This window comes from Lontra canadensis, unplaced genomic scaffold (genome assembly GCF_010015895.1).
Source record: "Lontra canadensis isolate GAN:19392208 unplaced genomic scaffold, GSC_riverotter_1.0 scaffold48, whole genome shotgun sequence".
Lineage (NCBI taxonomy): Eukaryota > Metazoa > Chordata > Mammalia > Carnivora > Mustelidae > Lontra > Lontra canadensis.
In genome coordinates, this window is record NW_022631042.1 from 13,078,776 (window position 1) to 13,099,859 (window position 21,084).

General features: G+C 36.3%; 1 protein-coding gene across 1 annotated transcript in view; it reads right to left on the reverse strand.

Annotated features, from left to right (window-relative positions):
* Positions 1–21,084, reverse strand: part of COG5 (component of oligomeric golgi complex 5) — a 276,431-nt gene that overhangs the window by 245,942 nt on the left and 9,405 nt on the right. The window contains exons 4-5 of the mRNA XM_032873369.1: positions 16,046–16,100; positions 15,877–15,946 (exon numbers count right to left, since the gene is read on the reverse strand). Of these exons, the coding sequence (XP_032729260.1) occupies positions 15,877–15,946; positions 16,046–16,100 (125 nt within the window). The remainder of the gene's footprint in view (positions 1–15,876; positions 15,947–16,045; positions 16,101–21,084) is intronic.

Genomic DNA, 21,084 nt, shown 5'->3' on the forward strand with positions numbered 1-21,084 from the left:
CACACACACACACACACACTTAAAAAAATTATTATAAATTAATAATTTATAAATTATTATAAATTTTATTATTTTATAAGTTAAAATTTATAAAATTTTATTATTATAAATTTATAATAATTTATAAATTATAAATTTAAATTAAATTTAAAAGTAATTAATTTAATTAAGAATTTAATTTGATTTAAATATTTTTTAAGTATTAAATATTTGTTTTATAAAAAAGATAAGACATGTGAGTCTTCTATTTTCAGTATGGCACTAGATTGTTAGCTTACCACAGAAAACAACTAAAAATGTTGTAGGACATGTAAAAATGTCTGAAAAGCATCAAAGAAGTGATAAAACATAGAAATACCAAGCTAAAAGTGAAGTACAGGAGAATCCAGAGAGAAAAGAAGCAAATCCACTTGAAATCTGAGAATACTGGCTAATCTTGGAAAACTACAACCTACATCTTAACAGCCAAGATTGGAGGCCAAATGGAGCAGATAGTTAAAACTGATTAAATTTAATGTTGTTCTTAGACTGATAGTGATTTCTGATGCCACTCAGAAACAAAACCAATCTTCTCTTAAGGACTCAGATATTCTAAAAAATAACTTCTCAAAAAAAAAAAAAAATGTCCAGCACACAGCAAAAGATAATCAGGCACCCAAAGAAATTGAACTCCATTAGACAAAACAGGCCAAACATACTACAAAAAGAAACATACCTACAAACACAACAAACACTGTACCTTCCAGAGTCAGATAACAGAAAACCTCTGCAGAATATATACAAAGAGGTAAAAGTCAGAACACAAGAAACAGGACAGGTCATACAGCATTTCAGGAAAATAAAAATCGAACTTTTAAAAATAAAATAAACATTACCAAAATTTAGCAAAATAATAATAGACTAGTTTAATCACAGACTGTAATTGGCTAAATAAAGAATGAAATGAAAATACAATCAGGAAAAAGTCCAGGAAAGACAAAAAACCACATAGATCAAGGAAACGTGAGTAAATGGCTTGGATGACAAAGAAAGTTGAGCATACATTTATTAGATTCTAAAGACAAAGGAGAGAGACAATGATGTATATTTGAAGAAATTATGGTTTACAAATGATGAAAGAGATAAACTCGCAGATGGAAAAAGAAAATCTAATTACACTTGAGATGAATAAAAAGGAACCACATTCTGAAACTGAAGGGAATCAAAAAGAAGAGAAAATCCTAAAAGAAGCCAGAAGAAAACTACAGATTACCTTAAAAAAAATCCAGGTGAGAATCAAAGTTTTTCAACAACTAAAACAGAAGGCAGAACATAATGGAATGATATATTCCAAGTGCAGAAAATAATAAACAATAAAGGAAGGAAGGAAGGAAATAGGTCAAAAACCAACTTTTAAAATGAGCAAAAATCTGAATAAGAGAAGATATACAAACGGCTAATAGACACTATAACAGTCTATTTCTTGGTTTGTCTCTCCTTTTCCCTTTGCTCTTTTGTTTTGTTTCTGGAATTCCACATATGAATGAAATCATATGCTATTTGTCTTGCTCTGATTAACTTCACTTAGCATCATATCTTCTAGATTCATCTGTGTTGTTGCAAATGGTAAGAGTTCATTCTTTTTGTGGCTGAATAACATTCCATTGTGTTATATATACCACATCTTCTTTGCCCATTTATCGATTGATGGACACTTGTGTTACTTCCATATCCTGGCTATTGTAAATAATGCTGTTATAAATATAGGGGTGCAGGTATCCCTCTGAATTAGTGTTTTTGTATTCTTTGGGTTAATACCTAGTAATGTGACTGCTGGACGACAGGGTTAATTCTACTTTTAACTTCATGAGGACCATACATACTGTTTTCCACAGTGGCAGCACCAGTTTGCATTCCCACCAGCACTGATGGTTACCAGAGGGGAGGTAAAGTGGAGGGTGGGTTAGACAGATGATGGGAATTAAGGAGTACACTTATTTTGATGAGTACCTAGTGATACACGGAATTGTTGAATCACTGTATTGTACACCTGAAACTAGTAACACTGTAAAAAAAAAAAAAAAAAAAAGATTTTTTAAAATGGCCAATAGGTACAATAAAACATGCTCAAATCTTTAGTCATTACAGAAATTCAAATTAAAACAACCATGAAGGGGGTGCCCGGGTGGCTCAGTTGGTTAAGACTCTGCCTTCAATTCAGGTCATGATCCCAGGGTCCTGGGATTGAGCCCTGCACTGGGCTCCTGCTTAGCGGGAAGTCTGCTTCACCTTCTCTTTCTGCTCCCCGCCCCCGGCCCCCGCCTGCTCATGCTCTTTCTTTCTCTCTCTCAAATGAATAAAATCTTTAAAAAATAAATTTTAAAAATTAAAAAGAAAATAAAACAACCCAGAGGTACTACTTCTTAGCCAATAAGAAGGCTATATTAAGGGGCACCTGGGAGGCTCAGCGGGTTAAAGCCTCTGCCTTTGGCTCAGGTCATGATCTCAGGGTCCTGGGATCGAGCCCTGCATCGGGCTCTCTGCTCAGCAGGGAGCCTGCTTCCCTTCCTCTCTCTCTGCTTGCCTCTCTGCCTACTTGTGATCTCTGTCCGTCAAATAAATAAATAAAATCTTTAAAACAACAAAAAAAGAAGGCTATATTAAAAAGAAGAGAGGTGTTATAAGAAATAAAGAAACTAACTTTCATACATTGCTGATAGGAATGGAAAATGGTACAGCTGCTTTGGAAAACAGTCTGGCATTCCCCAAAGTTTCTTTTTTCCAGAGATTGATAAATAATTAACATATAACATTGTCTAAGTTTAAGGTTGCATGCATATTAATTTGATACATCAAAATAGTAAACAAGTAGCATACAACCTTGCATATCCTCCAGTAAACACCCAAGATAATTGAAAACAATACGTCCACACAAAAACTTAGACAAAAATGTTCATAACAGTTCCTACTCATCATAGTCAGAAAATAGAAATAACCCAAATGTCCATCAAGTGATGGGAAAACAAACTGGATGGATAAACAAAAATGTGGTATATCCATACAATATTATTTATTCTTAAAAAGAAATGAAGTATTGAAACATACTACAACAAGGATGAACCTTGAAAGCATTATGCCAAGTGAAAGAAGCCAGAAAAAAAAATGCCACATAATGTATGATCCATTTATTTGAAATGTCCAGGATAGGCAATGCCACCTGGACAAACAGCAGATTAGAGAGGGGAATGGGTAAAGGGGAGCAACTACTAATGGCCACAAAGTTTCTTTTTGGGGTAATGAAAATGTTTTGACATTAGATGTGCTAGTTGCACAACCTTGTGAAAATAGTAAAAACCACTCACTTTACACTTAAAATACACTTTAAAGTGGTGAATTTTGTAGCATGTGACTTACAACTCCATTTTTAAAACTGAGAGCAACTTTTACTTCTAACATGATGGAATGATAGGCTGGATTTACACTCCCATCTTCTTCTTTTTTTTTTTTTTTTTTTTTTTGAGATTAAACTCTTCTTTTTCCCTTCATTTTATTTTATTTCTTTTCAGTATTCCAGAATTCATTGCATGGAGCACTGGGTGTGGTGCATAAATACACTCCCATCTTAAACAAGTAGAAAACTGCACAAAGTACATGAAATCATTTTCAGACACTCAACAACAGATAGCACAGGACTGTGATCCCTGGAAGAAAGAAAAGGAAGAAAATGAACTTGGGGCACCTGACTAGCTCAGTCAGTGCAGCATGCAACTCTTGATCTTAGGGTTGTGGGTGAGAGTCCCATGTTGGGTGTTGAGATTACTTAAAAATAAAATCTTTAAAAAAAGAAAAGCAAGAAAATGAACTTAACTATCCTAGTATACTGCTAGGAGACAATTTCCAGGTGCCAGCAAAGGGAAAGGGGAGGGAAATAGAACATGACAGTCTCTCCACAGTGAGGAAAGAGAGATCAGACTTCAGAAGAACCAAAAAAAGCTAGTTTATGGACACAGAACTGGACTGAAAGTAACCAATCTGTACATGTGTAAGAGAAAATGCAGGGAAAGAATTACTGAAACAAATCACAAAGCTCACAATATAAAGACCTAGCAATAAACATTTAGGACTAAACTATAAATTAGCCCTAAACCAAAGTCTGCTCTGGACCTGCACTAACAAAGAATTAAAACCAGTCCTCATTCACAGGCATATGAGTAAGTAAAAACATAAAGCCCGTAACAAGAAGAAAGGTCAATCCACAAAACAGACCTAGAAATAATGAAGACTGGAATACTAAGATATCTATTATAAATATATTCTATGTGTTCAAGAAGTATATTATAGAAAGATACAAAAAGATAAAATATTAGGGATGAAAAATGCATTATATAAAAATCAAAAACATACAGGATGGAAGTAACAGCAGATAAGACACTTAACAAAAATAGGTCAGTAAACTTAGAAATATTTCAGGTATATTACAGACCAAAACATATGACATAGGACAATACAGAATATCTTCATGAGCTCAGGGTAGAGAAAGTTCTCTTAAACAAGACAAAAAACCAAAAATAAAACAAAACACCAACCCTAACAGAAAAAATGGCAAATTTCACTTCTGTCCATCTAGATATCATAAAGAAAGAGAAAAAACAAGCACAAAGGGATATTTGAAACTCACAATAGAGGACTTATCTCAGGTATTCAGTATCTTCAGCAATTAGGACACTGAAAAACAAAATTGAAACCATCGCACACCCAAAATACTGGCAAAAAAACAAGAAGTCTGACAACCCCAAATGTTGGCAAGGATACAAACTAATGCCAACTCATATACTGCTGGTACGCATGACATACCTCTTAGGGAAAATAATTTGGCATTACATAATAAAGCCAAAGATCAGAAATTCAATAACCTTAGCAAACCCATTCCTAGGATATACCTAGGCCAACAAACATATGAAAAGATGCTCCATATCATTCATCGTAGCAGAAATACAAGTCCAAACCACTGTGAGATACCTCCTCACACCCATTAGCGGGCCAGTACCCAAAGAACAGAAAATAACAAGTGTTGATGAAGATGCAAAAAAGCTGGAGAACTCGGGCCCTACTGATGGGGACAGAAACTGTGCAGCCACTACTGGAAACAGGATGGAGGATCCACAAGAAATTACAAATACAAATACCATATAGTCAGAGTATCTCTCCAAAGCAATTCAAAGCAGAATGGATCTCAAGAGATACTTGCACATCCATGTTCACTGCCGCATTCTTCATAACAGCCAAGAGGCAGAAGCAACCCTAATGTCCATCAGTGGATCAATGAATAAAGAAAATGTGGCCTACACATACATACATACATACTACACAGTCTTAAAGAAGAAGTAAATGCTGTCATGTGCTAAAACACAGATGAACCTCAAGGATATTATATTAAATGATATAAGCTAAAAGGACAAATAATCTATGTTCTGCTCCTATAAACAGCTAAACTGGTCAAAATCATAGAAACAGAAAGTAAAAAGGTAGGCTCTAAAAGGGAAGACAGGAGTGAGAAAGAAAAATTCATTATTTAAGGCATTTAGAGTTTCAGTTTTAGAAGAGGATAAAGTTCTGGAGATCTGTTACACAATAATGTTCATGTACTTAGCAGTGTACTTAAAAATGATTAACATGGTAAACTCTTCAATGTTAAAAAAAAAAAATCAATGTGACTGAGCACAAAAAAAAAAAAAACTTCTGCTATGTCCATCATAAAAAGTTGCTCACAGCATCAATTCTAGTCAATTCTCCTACATGCAAATTTTGGTGTACAGTATTACTATTCACTAAAAGAAATCAGGATGTCTAGCAGTTAATTAATCCTATTTCTTCCAGCAGAAAGCATCAGAATGGGTCTAGAACTTTCCACTACCCGCAGAGAACAAAGACACTTTCAAAAATGGCAATGGCTCCTTTAAAAAACAAAGTCAGTTTGAAAGGATTCCAAATGATTATACTGATAGCTTGAGCACCAACAGGAGTACAGTAACTAGGGGCACCTAGTTACCCTAGTGGGTTAGGCCTCTGCCTTGTTCTCAGAGTCCTGGGATTGAGCCCCGTATCCCCGTATCGTATCGGGCTCTCTGCTCAGCAGGGAGCCTGCTTCCCCCTCTCTGTCTTTCTACCTACTTGTGCTCTCTCTGTGTCAAATAAATAAATAAAACCTTAAAAAAAAAGAATACAGTAACTAAAACTAACTGGAAGATGGGGCGCCTGGATGGCTCAGCCGTTTAAGCGTCCAACTCTCAATTTCAGCTTAGGTCATGATCTCAGGATCCTGGGATCAAGTTCCACACTGGGCAGGAGTGTGCTTGAGGATTCCATCTCCTCCCTCCATCCCTTCCCCCACTCATGGGCGTGTTCTCTCTAAAATAAAATAAACAGGAATGCCTGGGTGGCTCAGTTGGTTAAGCATCTGCTTTCAGCTCAGGTCATGATCCCAGGGTCATGGAACTGAGCCTTGCATCAGACTCCCTGCTCTGCAGGGACCTTGCTTCTCGCTCTTCCTGCTGCTCCCCCTGCTTATGCTCTCTCTCTCTCCCCATCTCTGTCAAATAAATAAAAATTTTAATAAATAAATAAATCTTTAGTAAAAAACTAAAAATAAAACGTAACATTAATTGGAAGATATTAAGTCTACAAAAGACTGTAAGTACAAATTGATATTCAAAAGAGAAAAGACTAATCTGAAGGAGACAAAGATGGTCACAAGAAGACAAGCAGAACAGTACAATACTTCATTGATTTAATAAGTGTTAATACAGGTATATCAGTATTTCATTTCTTCTTCATACTGTCAGGATGGTTAAAATCAACACCACAAGAAATAACAGGTATTGGCAAGAAGGCAAAGAAAGAGGAACGCTCGTGCACTGTTGGTGGGAAAGCAAACTGGTACAGCCACTGTGGAGAACAGTACGGAGATTCCTTAAAATGTTAAGAATAGAACTTCTCTATGATCCAGCAATTGTACTGCTAGGTATTTAACCAAAGGATACAAAAATACAGGTTCAAAGGGATACATGCACCCCAATATTTATAACAGCATTATCAACTATAGCCAAACTATGGACAAAGCCCAAATGTCCATCATAAAGAAGACCTGGGGTATGTGTGTATACACACACACAAACACACACAATGCAATATTACTCAGCCATCAAAAAGAATGAATTCTTAACTTTTGCAATGACATGGATGGAGCTAGAGTGTATTATGCTAAGTGAAATAAGTCAGTCAGAGAAAGACAAATCCATATACTTTCACTCAAATGTGGAATTTAGGAAACAGATGAACATATGGAAAGGGGAGAAAGAAAAAAAGAAGAGAGGGAAACAAGCCATAAGAAACTCTTAACAATAGAAAACAGAGGGTTGATGGAGGGAGATGGGTGGGGGATGAGCTAGTTCGGTGATGGGTATTAAGGAGGGCACTTATAATGAGCACTGGGTGTTTTATGTAATGATGAATCACTGAATTCTACTACAGAAACTAATACTGAATCATATGTTAACTAAAATTTAAATAAAAAACTAATTTTAGAGAAAGAAAATCTATCAAATTTATTATTCTGTTTCAATGTTTAAAAGAATTTGGTTAAGTAAGTTTGTAACCAGTTTTTAAATGTCTGGGGCAATAGAATTTCTTCTAAGTTTTGCCATTACTTGCATAAAGAGTCTATAAACATTTAAAGAGGTAATGATTACTTAATGTTAATGAATTACTGTTTAATAAATCTAACAGACAAACTAGAAATTTCTAAAATATAAGTGATGAGGGATGCCTGGCTGGCTCAGTCAGCAGAGCACGTGACTCCTGATCTCAGGGTTCTAAGTTGAAGTCCCACTTTGGGTGTAGAGATCATTTAAAATCTTAAAAAATAAATTAAATAAAATATAGGCAATGTGTATTCTCCATTCAGGAATGCTCCCCAGATACTAAAAATTCTATCAAAAATATTCACATTGAAGTAAAAGATATAAATGCAATGTGTAACATAAAATCTGTGTTATAGACCAAACCAAAACCCTCCAACTCATAGAAGCATTAAACACTTCTTTTCTATTAGGTTCTTAATAGATTGTGTGCTTGTATCTAACTTTTCAAGGTCTTTTAGCAACTGAAAAGTCACAGTACTGCAAGAAAATACACAAAAAGAATCAAAAGATGGTAATGTTAATTCTAGCTAAAGATAGCAAATATGATATAAATGAATATAAAAACATTTTTTCTAGACAGAGTTCTAACTTACTTACAAAAGTTAAAGATATAAATTCAAACCAAAAAAAGTAACTATAATTTATATATAGCTTAATAAAAAGCTTGAATAAGATATAAAGAAGCAATATTGGGAAAGACAAAGAAATGTACAGTTACAGACCAAATTTGGAGAGTTAGAGGAGGCAGGAAATTGAGAAAATTTAGTTGTACACTTAGTTGAATTATAGCTCAATAAAGCTATTTAAAAAAAAACAGGTCTGAGGGAAGGTACTGAGAAAGCTGGAAAAATCAGGAGAGGTATAAAAAAGAAAATGGACCATAAGGGTTTAGGGTTTCAGAGGTTAATGTGTGGTTATGGGAATAGATGGCTCAGGTAGAGTTCAGATGAAGATCATAACTGGAGTTAAGAAAGTCAAAGAAGAGTGAGGACAGAATAATAGGTGGATTAGTATGGGTACTAAAGCCAGAAACTGTAACGTAAAGACTTTCACTGTAAAGATAACTGAGCCTGGTTTGTCTTTAGTGAAGAAGGAAGCTGACAGATACATGTAATAAGTAAGAAGGACAAGGGGAAATGGCTTGAATTAATCCTTTTAATGCACACTTTTATTGCCATTCTCTGGATATGCCCTGCAAGCCTCCACCTCATGCCTTTGTCATATTCTTCCTTCTGTCTATAATACCTTACTCTCATCTTAGCCTACCCAAATTCTACCTATCCTTTAAAACCCTTATCAATTGCATTCATTCTTAAAGATTTATTTCAAAGCTGTCAACAGCCTACTTCTTTAAGCTTCTCTCGTCTCTTAAGCATGAAACACTTCATAAAACAATCCAATTGCATATAATTTCTCCCTTCTGTGAATACTTATTATTTTCACAATTATGTAATCAGTATTTTATTAGGTCATTTTGTGCAGTTATCATACTTCCTTTAACCATGACATAAACTTTTTGAAAACAAGTACTATCTTACCCATCTTTGTATTCCCTACAATAACAACAGCTCTCGTAGTAGATGTTCCAATGGCTTACTAAGAAAATCAGAGCTGCTTAGTTATCAATCCCTCATTGTCTTATCTACATTCTTTACCTTCAAACAATATCAGCATTAAGTCATACTATGCCTACTAAGAATATGAAAAGAAAACTTAATTAAAAAAAAAACCTACAGGGCAGGGGCACCTGGATGGCTCAGTGGGTTAAAGCCTCTGCCTTCAGCTCATGATCCCAGGGTCCTAGGATCGAGCCCGGCATCAGGCTCTCTGCTCATCGGGGAGCCTGCTTCCTCCTCTCTTTCTGCCTGCCTCTCTGCCTACTTGTGATCTCTATCAAATAAATAAATAAAATCTTTAAAAAAAAAAAACAAACCTACAGGGCATTTGGGTGGCTCAGGTGGTTAAGTGTCTGCCTTCTGCTCCAGTCATGATTCCAGGGTCCTGGGATTGAGTCCCACATCTGGCTCCCTGCTCAGCCGGGAGTCTACTTCTCCCTCTCCCTCTGCCACTCTCCCTACCCCGACTTGTGCTCTCTCTCAAATAAATAAAATCTTAAAAAAAAAAAAACAACTCCATTATTTCCTTTATGGAGTCAATTTTCAAAAACCAATTCTATATAAAATAGCAATGAAAAAATAGAATTTTTTTAGAAATGCCATTTAGTACAGTAACAAAAACAAATATTTAAAGATAAATTTAACAAAACCGAAATCAAAATATGGCTGAAATTAAAGACTTATATACACGTAGAGATAACATATTCACGAGTCAGAAGATTCAATATTGTTAAGATGTCAATTCTCCCCAAATACACCTATGGATGCAGTATATGTCCAGTCAAAATCCTAACCAGCTTTTCCGAGATGTCCACTGACAGATGAATGGATGAAGAAGAGGTGATATGTGTGTGTGTGTGTGTCTATATATATATATATATATATATAGACACACACATATATAGACACACACATATATATATATGAAATATTAGTCATTAAAAAAATGAAATCCTGGGGTGCCTGGGTGGCTCAGTGGGTAAAGCCTCTGCCTTCAGCTCAGGTTGTGATCCCAGGGTCCAGGGATTGAGCCCCACATCGGACTCTCTGCTCGGTGGGGAGCCTGGTTCCCCATCTCTCTCTCTCTGCCTCCCTCTCTGACTACTTGTGATCTCTGTCAAATAGATGGATAAAATCTTAAAAAAAAAATGAAATCCTTCCATTTGCAATGACATGGATGGAACTAGAGAGGATTACGCTATGCGAAATAAGGCAATCAAAGAATTATCATATGATTTCACTCATATGTGGAATTTTTTTCTTTCATTCTTTTTTTTTAATTTATTTTCAGCGTAACAGTATTCATTGTTTTTGCACTACACCCAGTGCTCCATGCAATCCATGCCCTCTCCAACACCCACCACCTGGTTCCCCCAACCTCCCACGCCCCCGCCCCTTCAAGACCCTCAGGTTGTTTTTCAGAGTCCATAGTCTCTCATAGTTCACCTCCCCTTCCAATTTCCCTCAACTCCCTTCTCCTCTCTAACTCCCCTTGTCCTCCATGCTATTTGTTATGCTCCACAAATAAGTGAAACCATATGATAATGGACTCTCTCTACTTGACTTATTTCACTCAGCATAATCTCTTCCAGTCCCGTCCATGTTGCTACAAAAGTTGGGTATTCATCCTTTCTGATGGAGGCATAATACTCCATAGTGTATATGGACCACATCTTCCTTATCCATTCGTCCGTTGAAGGGCATCTTGGAATTTAAGAAACAAAACAGAGGAGCAAGGGAAGGGAGAGAAAAATAAAAATAAAAGACAAAAATCAAAGAGGGAGACAAGCCATAAGAGACTCTTAATCATAGGAAACAAACTGAGGGTTGATGGAAGGAAGGGGGTAGGGGGATGGGTTAACTAGGTGATGGACATTAAGGAGGGCATGTGATGTGATGAGCACTGGGTGTTATATAAGACTGATGAATCACTGAACTTTACCTCTGAAACTAATAATATACTGTATGTTATCTGAATTTAAATTTTAAAAAATAAAAGATAGAAAATGAATTAAAAAATAAAATAAGAAAGTTCATTAAGATGAATATCAGCCAGAGCTGAGATTAGCCTTGAACAAAACTGACTTTATTCTAAGAAGAACTTGAATTATCTTACTTTTCATTGTAATTTGGGTTTGCAATTCTAAAACTACCTTTTTGTTCTCTAGGAGTAAGACAAAAATTCACCAAAATTCTCAATAAAGAGAAAAATGGGAAAAAGTAAAAAAAAAAAAATTACAACATCTCCTACCCTACAAAAAACAGAATGATAAAATATTGTGTAAGAAGAAATTTCTAGTATATTAGAAATACAAATGATACTAGAAAAAAAAAATCCTAACCAGCTTTTTAGTAGAAATTAGTCAGCTGATGCTAAAACTCATAGGTAATTGCAAAGGTACTAAAACAGTATTCTTCTTAAAGATCATTAGCCTGAAAGAAGGCTTACTAAAAAGCTATAGTAATCAAGATAGTGTACTATTAATAAAAAGGCAAAAGACTAGAGCAACTGTGGGGCGCCTGGGTGGCTCAGTGGGTTAAGCTGCTGCCTTCGGCTCAGGTCATGATCTCAGGGTCCTGGGATCGAGCCCCGCATCGGGCTCTCTGCTCAGGAGGGAGCCTGCTTCCTCCTCTCTGCCTGCCTCTCTGCCTGCTTGTGATCTCTCTCTGTCAAATAAATAAATAAAATCTTTAAAAAAAAAAAAAAAGACTAGAGCAACTGAAGAGAGTAGCCCAGAAATAATCCCACATACATAAAGCCAATTAAATATCGTGAAGGTAACAAAAAGGGAAAATTCAACAGGGAAAGAAAAGTTGCTTTTAAGAAATGGTGCTAGCAATCCATAAAAGAAAATTTGATAATTTGGACTTTATCAAAATTTACAATTTCTGTTTCAAAAGACACCACTTAAAAACGAAAAGTCAAGGGATAGACTGGGAGGAAGATTTAAAAATCATTTACTGGGAGAAAATATTTGCAAATCATATATTGTAGCATAATATGTAAAACAAAACAAAACAAAACAAAACAAAAACCTAACTGGGTATTTATCCAAAGAAAACAAAAACACTAACTCAAAAAGATATTTGCACCCCATGCCCAGTGGAACATTATCCACAATAGCCAAGATAATGGAAGCAACCTAAGTGTCCGCTGATACATGAATAAAGAAGACATGGTGGACACACACACATACACACACACGAATATTATGCAGCCATAACAAGGAATGGGATCATGACATCTGCAACAATTTAGATAGACCTAGAGGGTATTACACTAAGTGAATTAAGTCAACAGAGAAAGGCACGTATCAGATGATTTCAATTATATGTGGAATTTAAAAATAGAACAAACGAACACACAGAAAAATCAGAAACAGACCCATAAACACAGAGAACACACTGATGGTCAGCAGACAGGAGCGGGGTGAGTGAAGGGGAGTGGGCAGTATAGCCTTCCAGTTACGGAGTGGGTAAATCACAGGGATGAAAGGCACAGCATAGAGAATACAGTCAATGGTCCTGTAATGCTGTTGTACGGTGACAGATGCAGCCACACTTACAGTGAGCACAGCATAATGTACAGAGAAGCTGAGTCACTATATTGTACACCTGAAACTAACAAAACATTGTGTGTCAACTATTCTTCAATTAAAAAAAAACAAACAGTAGGATAACCCAATTTTAAAATGCCGGAAAGATATGAATAGACTGAGCAAACCAAAGAAGATATACTCAGGACTAAAAAGCACGTGAAGCGTTGCTCAGTATCACTAGCCACTGACGAAATGTAAGCTAAAATCTAATGAGACACCACTGTCTACCCACTAGCAGGCCCATAGTCAAAAAAAGAGAGAACAAGTGTTGGTAAGGATGTGTGGACACTGGAACCCTCCGACATTGCTGATGGAATATAAAATTGTATAGGCCCTTTGGAAAACAACATGGCAGTTCCTTAAAAAATTAAACAAGCTTACCATACAACCCAGCAATTCCATTCTTAGAAATCTTCCTAAAAGGGGACACCTGGGTGGCTCAGTCAGTTAAGTGTCTGCCTTCAGCTCAGGTCATGATCCCAGGGTCCTGGGACTGAGTACTGCGTCAGGCTCCTTGCTCAGCGGAGAGCCTGCCTCTCCCTCTGCCCGCCACTCCCCCTGCTTGTGCTCTCTTTTTCTATCCGGAAAATAAATAAAATCTTTAAGAAAGAAAGAAAGAAAGAAAGGAATCTACCTAAGAGAAATGAAATACATGTGAGCAAATGTTCATAACAGCATTATTCATAAAAGCCAATAACTAGAAATAATTCAGATATCCATCAACTGGTAAATGGATGAATAAAATGTGATACATCCATAAAACAGAACAGAATTCAACAATTAGAAGAGAATGAACTACTGAAAACATTCTGCAACGTAGATACACCTCAAAGGCATTATGCAAATGAACAAAGCCAGACACAAAAGACGGTATCTTGTACAATTCCATTTATATGAAATGACCAGAAAAAGCAAATCAATAGACACAGAGAATAGATTAGCTACTGCCTAGAACTGGGAACGGGAAAAGGTACTGACGTCTGGAGTAAACTGAAGGTTAAAATCTTGCCTTTTGCAACAACATGGATGGAGCTACAGAGTAAAACGTTAAGTGAAATAAGGCAGTCAGATAAAGACCTATACCATATGATCCAATTAATATGTGAAATTTAAGAAACAAAACAAGCAAGCAAAGTGGGGAAAAAGAGAGAGAGAGACAAACCAAGAAACAGATTCCTAACTATAGAGAACAAACTGATGGTTACCAGAGGGGAGGGAAGTGGGGGAAAGGGGATATAGTGGATGGGGATTAAAGAGTACACTTAACATGATGAAGGAAAAAAATACATGAAATTATTTAAAAAAAAAAAAAATTCATTGGGGCGCCTGGGTGGCTCAGTGGGTTAAAGCCTCTGCCTCCGGCTCAGGTCATGATCCCAGGGTCCTGGGATTGAGCCCCACATCGGGCTCTCTGCTTAGTGGGGAGCCTGCTTTCTCCTCACTCTCTGCCTGCTTCTCTGCCTACTTGTGATCTCCATCTGTCAAATAAATAAAATCTTTAAAAAAAAAAAAAATTCATGGATTGAAATCCTAACCCCCAATGTGATATTAGGAAGTGGGGACTTTGGGAGGTGATTATATCATGAAAGTGAACAATTCACAAATGGGATTAGTTCCTTTATAAAAGACCCAAGAAATCTCACCTGCCCTGTCTGCCATTTGAGGATACAACAAGAAAAGGACTATCTAATCATGATGAGCACTGAGTAATATATAGAATTGTTGAACCACTGCTTTGTACACCTGAAACTAATGGAACACTGTATGTTAAATAGACTGGAATTAAAGTTAAAAACTTAATTATAAAAATAAAAAAGAAAAGTATTATCTGCAACCCAAAAGAGTCTTCACTAAGGACATGACCAGGCTGGCACCCTGATTCAGCCTTCTAGCATCCAGAACTGTAAGACGTTTCTCTTTATAAGCCACCCAGTCTACGATAATCTGTTACAGCAGCCCAAATGAAGCAAGACTGGCCAACGGACCTGAGGGATCTTTCTGTGGTGATGAAAATATTTTCAAACTGGACTATGGTATGACTGGCACACTCTATAAATTAGCAAAGACATTAAAGTAGTTATTTTAACAATATTCTATATGTTCAAAGATTAAGTAGACTAATAGAATGTAAGAAAAGACCTGAATCAAATTTCTACAGGTGAAACAAAAATGTCTGAAATGAAAAGTACACTTGAATACGATTAGGAGCAGATTAAACAGTACAGAAAAAAAAAATAAGTGAACTTGAAAACAAGGCAATAAAAATTATCACACAGAGAAAAGAGGACGGTGGAAAAAAATGTACAGAGAATCCAGTGATTTGTGAGATATCCTTAAGATGCCTGGTACATTTGTAACTGCAGTCCCAGAAGGATAGGGGAGGAACAGAAAAAATATTTGGAAAAACAAAGGTCATAAAAATCACTAAATTCTAATCAAAAACTTAATTTCCCAAAAAAGTGCACAAATTATTAGAACAAGTTATAATTTGGATTCCTTACATTTGGTCACAGCATAAATGTTAGATTTCTTCCTGTTCTCTATTGAACAAATAATTTTTAAATTTTAATAAGTTAGTAAATTATGTACACTATAATAATATGAATGAAAATAATTCACTTGAATAGTCAAGATTTGTATTCTTTTAAACTGCGTATCTTGGAGTTCCTGGGTGGTTCAGTCGGTTAAGCATCCAACTCTTGATTTCGGCCTGGGCCATAATCTGAGGGTCATGAGATAAGCTGCCCCAACCCCATCCAGCTCCATGCTGGGTGTGGAACCTGCTTAAGATTCTCTCTCTCCCTCCCTCTCAAAAAACAAAAACCAAAAAGCCCCTGCATATCTTATTTTAAAGCTCTGTAGTATTTTTCCCCTTTATTCTCATATCCCCTTATTTCCTCAGAATTCATTCTCTTGGAATCTTTCCACTTAAAAGAACAAAATGCATAATAAAGTACAAAGAAATGAAAAGTGAGAACCTACCTGAAGTCTTGCGAGTTGTGCAGTCCGAGCTACTATTTTATTGTATGGTTCCACAATTTTTGCTTTCATCCTAAAGGAAAATAAAGAAGTGTGACAACAAAATCATCTTCAAAATATCAATGGTTAAACTTCTTTCCATTCCACTTATTAACGAAATGAACAACGGTACCTATCAACAGCTCCCTGTAAAGCCCCAATTCTTGTCTGCATCATCTGAAGGACACCTGGGAAAACACAACAGATTCCATTACTTTACAAATTTACAAGGGCTCCAATTGGGGAAAAAAATTATATTAAAAGAAAAAATCATACATGTACACATACCCATATATAGAAAAATTTCAATTTTTTCTAACACCATCATAACTTAAGCAACCAGTATCTTTTACCTGCACTATTTTTAAAGCCTTTAAGTAGTCTCTTCTCTTCTTACAATTCTTGTTTCACTGAATAAGTCTGACAAATGGAGAGTGACTGCATAAGGAGGACAGGGTTTTCCACCTTGGGTGATGAAAAAGTTCTGGAACTACATAGTAAAATGGTTGCACAACACTGTAAATGTAATTAATGGTACTTAACTGTATACTTTTAAAATGGTTAAGTTTCGGGGCGCCTGGGTGGCTCAGTGGGTTAAAGCCTCTGCCTTCGGCTTAGGTCATGATCCCAGGGTTCTGGGATCGAGCCCCGCATTGGGCTCTCTGCTCAGCAGGAAGCCTGCTTCCCTTCCTCTCTCTCTGCCTGCCTCTCTGCCTACTGTGATCTCTCTCTGTCAAATAAATAAATAAAATCTTAAAAAAAAAATGGTTAAGTTTCATGTTCATGTGTATTGTACTATAGTCACAAAAGAAGCTTGAATGCTTTTTAAAGGGGCAAACAGGATACCTGAGTGGCTCAGTGGGTTAAGTGTCTGCCTTTGGCTCAGGTCATGATCCCAGAGTCCTGGGATTAAGTCCTGCATCAGGATCCTTGCTCTGTAGGGAGCCTGCTTCTCCTTCTGCCTGCTGCTCTCCCTGGTTATGTTCTCTCACTCTCACAAATAAACAAAATCTCCAAAGGTGCAAACTGTAGCCCAAAATTCCCTGTTAAAACTCTTCCACAGTCTCCCCTTTGCTTCCGTGTCAAAGCTGAAGTCCACAGCTTGGCCTTCAAGGCCCTGCACCATCTGGAAATGGTGCACTATCTCTCCAGCACTCAGCTGTATCCCCAAGCTCCTACTAGATAAACGCCACTATTCACCAAGACTTGGCTTAACGGAAACAATTACTAAAAGATCCCACAACTAATTTAGGTTTTCTTTCTATTTTCTTCTACAGCATACATTTCCTTCATGGCACTTACCACATTAGGTAATTACATATCTGCTTCTATATCTGTTTAACATTTTACTATCTCACTAATCCGTAAATTCCTGGAGGTTAGGGAAAGTGTGTTTTCATTCATTACTGTGTGACCTGAGCCTAACTCAGACTACTTCCAAATGGCAATGAATATTTGTTCAATTAATCATATGCTAGGTAAGTAATACACATGGATAGCAAGGATAGTTTCACCTTACTCTCTATATATACAACATGATGGTTAATTTCTTAAAAACTGTAAAAATATTATCAGGAAGACAGATCTTAAATCTTACTGTTTTATATACCTGAAAATAAGCTTTTCAATATTACAGTTTTAATTATTTTGAACTCCACTCTTTACAACGCTTTTCATATTTAACTGGCATAATTGTAGTTTTAAAACAATATTCTAAATAAACTTAGGTACAGAACTCTGTCATATATTAGATGAATATTAGAACTAATAAACATTATCAGATACAATTATGCTTTAGTATAGCTCAGTCCAATTTTTCTGCTGGTTTTATGGTTCCTTTACCTTAAACCGCCAGAAATGAACTTCTTTTATTTTCATCATGTCCTCACATCTTATTCTCTCCACAACTTACTCTCAAACAGACTTTCATACACACTACACCAAAATCAATCTTAACAAGGTCACCAGAAATCCCCAAGGTGCCAAATTCTATTGTCAGTTCTGTCTTTATCTTGCTCAAATTCTCTGAAATTCACAACAGAGTCAAACCACTCCCTCCCTTAAACACTTTTTTTCCTCTGGGCTTCCAAGTTAACACACTCCCTGGGTTTCTTCCTATTACATTAGTGGTTCCTCCTCCTCTGCTAGAGTCCTACATGCCAGAATACTCTAAGATTTCATCCTCTGTCACTTTCACTTCCCTGTCTACAATGTCTCTTAGGGATTTCACCTAATCCCAATGTTTTAAATACTACCTATTCAATAAAATACCAGTTTTATATACACACATCCACACATAGGTACACATATCTATAGAGATTTTTTATGTCTGCCTACCTATGTACACACACACACATGCACACACAAATCTCTAGATCTGAACTTTCGTCAAATTAAGACACCCAAGATAACTTCTGCCCCACCCTTGCCCCATCAAAATTATAATCCTCTCCATTTTAACCCATCTCAGTTATCTATACTATCACTATCCCATTTTTCAGACTAAAATCTTAGGAATCATACTTGGTGACTTTTTTCCCTCGGTTCTTTCATCTCCCATCAACAAACCCCATCAGCTCTGCCCCCCTTTTATGCCACCCACTTTCCTCTCTCACATCTACCACTCTTATCCGAGGCACCATCAACTCTCTTCTAGTATCTTCTAAACTGGTACCCCTGATTCTACTGATTTCTAAAAAGAAAACTTTTTAGAGCATTAGTCTTATATACCATACCCCTAATAAAAACCCTCCAATGGTTTACCACTGCATTTAGAATGAAAAAATCAAAATTCTTTTCCAGGAACCTCATCTACAATTCTCTCCTTTATTCATTAAATTCCTCTCATACTGGCCTTTTTTCTGTCCCTCATACATCCCACGTTAATTCCTACCTTCCCATTTATTGGTCTTTCAGCTTACCACACACTCTTCTTCCACTTTTCATGTGGTGGCTGTCTCTCATCACTCAGTTCTCAGCTTAAATGTCATCTTGTAAAAAAGGCCACCCCCTCCCGAATATCCTAGCTAGTAAGGGACTCCCCTTCTTCCAACTAATCAACCATTTTATTTTCTTTGTGGAACTTAAAAATATCTAAAGATTCCCATTTGTGTATTTTCTTTGTCTGCTTCCCTGCCTTAGAACACAAGTTCCATAAGAACAGTGACTGTCTATCGTTAGTAAGTGCCTGGTACCTAACAAGTTCTCAGTTACTGTTTGAGTGAACAAATGAATGAAGGAATGAGGATATCTCTTTTCAATAAAATAGGGTTAATTAAAAATACCTCTAAATCCCAAATTCAGCTGTCTGGAACCTAGCAAATTATCAATTTTTTAAAGATTTTATTTATTTGAGAGAGAGAGAGCACGAGTGGGAAGGGGGTGGAGAGGGGGAGGGAGAACCAGATTCCCACTGAGCAGGGAGCCCGACTTGGGGCTCAATCCTAGGACCCTGAGACCATGGCTTGCGCCAAAGGTGGGCGATTAACCACTGAGCCAGCCAGGCACTCCCTCAACTAATATTTAAATAAATAAATGAATGAAAATGAATAGGGGACAACTTTTAATAAAATAGGTTCAATAAACGTAATGCTGAACTATTTATATGGCAAAATTCAATATTGGGGGTTAAAAAGCTGATAAAGTAGGGGGCGCCTGGGTGGCTCAGTGGGTTAAAGCCTCGGCCTTTGGCTCGGGTCAGGATCTCAGGGTCCTGGGATTGAGTCCCACATGGGGCTCAGCAGGGAGCCTGCTTCCCCCTCTCTTTCTGCCTGCCTCTCTGCCTACTTGTGATCTCTGTCTGATAAATAAATAAAATATTTTTTAAAAAAAAAGCTAATGAAGTAGAAGGTGGGATACTATCCATTTTCAAATACAGACCACGCTTATCTTTCAGGATCTCAACATACTAGTAAGTACTTAGAAATACACATAATGCCAAAATGAATACTACTTCAAAAAATCAAATTCTACTAATTTGAAGAATTAATACTATTAACACTAATTCAAATTAATACTATTAATACTAAGTCAAGTAATTCAAATTTGAATATTTATATTCAAACAATCCAGAGAAGATGCTTAAATTATCACAAGAACTCAGAGAAGGCAGTCTTTGTACCTCATATACTCATCCAATGGATAGTCATTCTAACTCAGTCTAACCATACATTTTAAGTGTCATAATCACTGAAGAGCATTCTGGGAAAAACAAGCACATTGTAGACCTAAATGTATATAAAAAAAACCACAATGAGAACTATTTCTATTGTGATGATTCATCTACACCTAAATACACTCAGAATCAATGTACGACCAGCCATCCTTATGGGTTTTACAAATTAAAAAAATCACCTCTCATTTGTTTTAAAAACAAATCACCATTAAAACAGGATATTATTTACCTGCTTCCAGAAACACATAAAATGATATAAGATTAAAAATAATTCATTTCCAATAGGAAGTGGTCAATACTCAGTTTTCCCAAGAACATAGTCTGATATCCAATTAAATATTCAAATAACAAACTATTATTCCCTCAAATACTAAGTTCTTCATCAGGATGTCTGAGAAACAGTATACATGCTGAGAATAAGTTAACACCTTTGAGTGCCTAAGAAATACGGGGGGAAGCATTGAAGCATGAAAGCATATTGCATCCCAGAAAGCAATATCCTTCCTCCCCAAGAATTTGATCAACATAGGGAAAATCACTTAGTTTTCTTTTAATATGTAAAAATTAATAATAGTAATCACAAGTGATAATGTAAAACATGTTATTAACATTCCATATTTATAAGATGTATTTTAATTTAATCAAGAGACAATGAAAAATTCATAAAAGATTTATCTAATCAAAAATACTAAGATTCATAAAAATATAAATCCAATGTATTATTCTTTTTTTTTAAGATTTTATTTATTTAGAGAGAAAGAGGGAGGCGCTTGTGCACATGCGTGAAGGTGAGGGGAACAAGAATCTCAAGCAGACTCTGCACTGAGCAAGAGCCTGACTTGGGGCATAATCTTGCAACCCTGAGATTATGACCCGAGCTGAATCAAGAGTTGGATGCTTAACCAACTGAACCACCCAGGCACCCCCAATATATTATTATTCTATTATACCTTCATTGAAAAAAGTTTCAAAGAAAGCCAAAAGTAAGGAAAGTATTC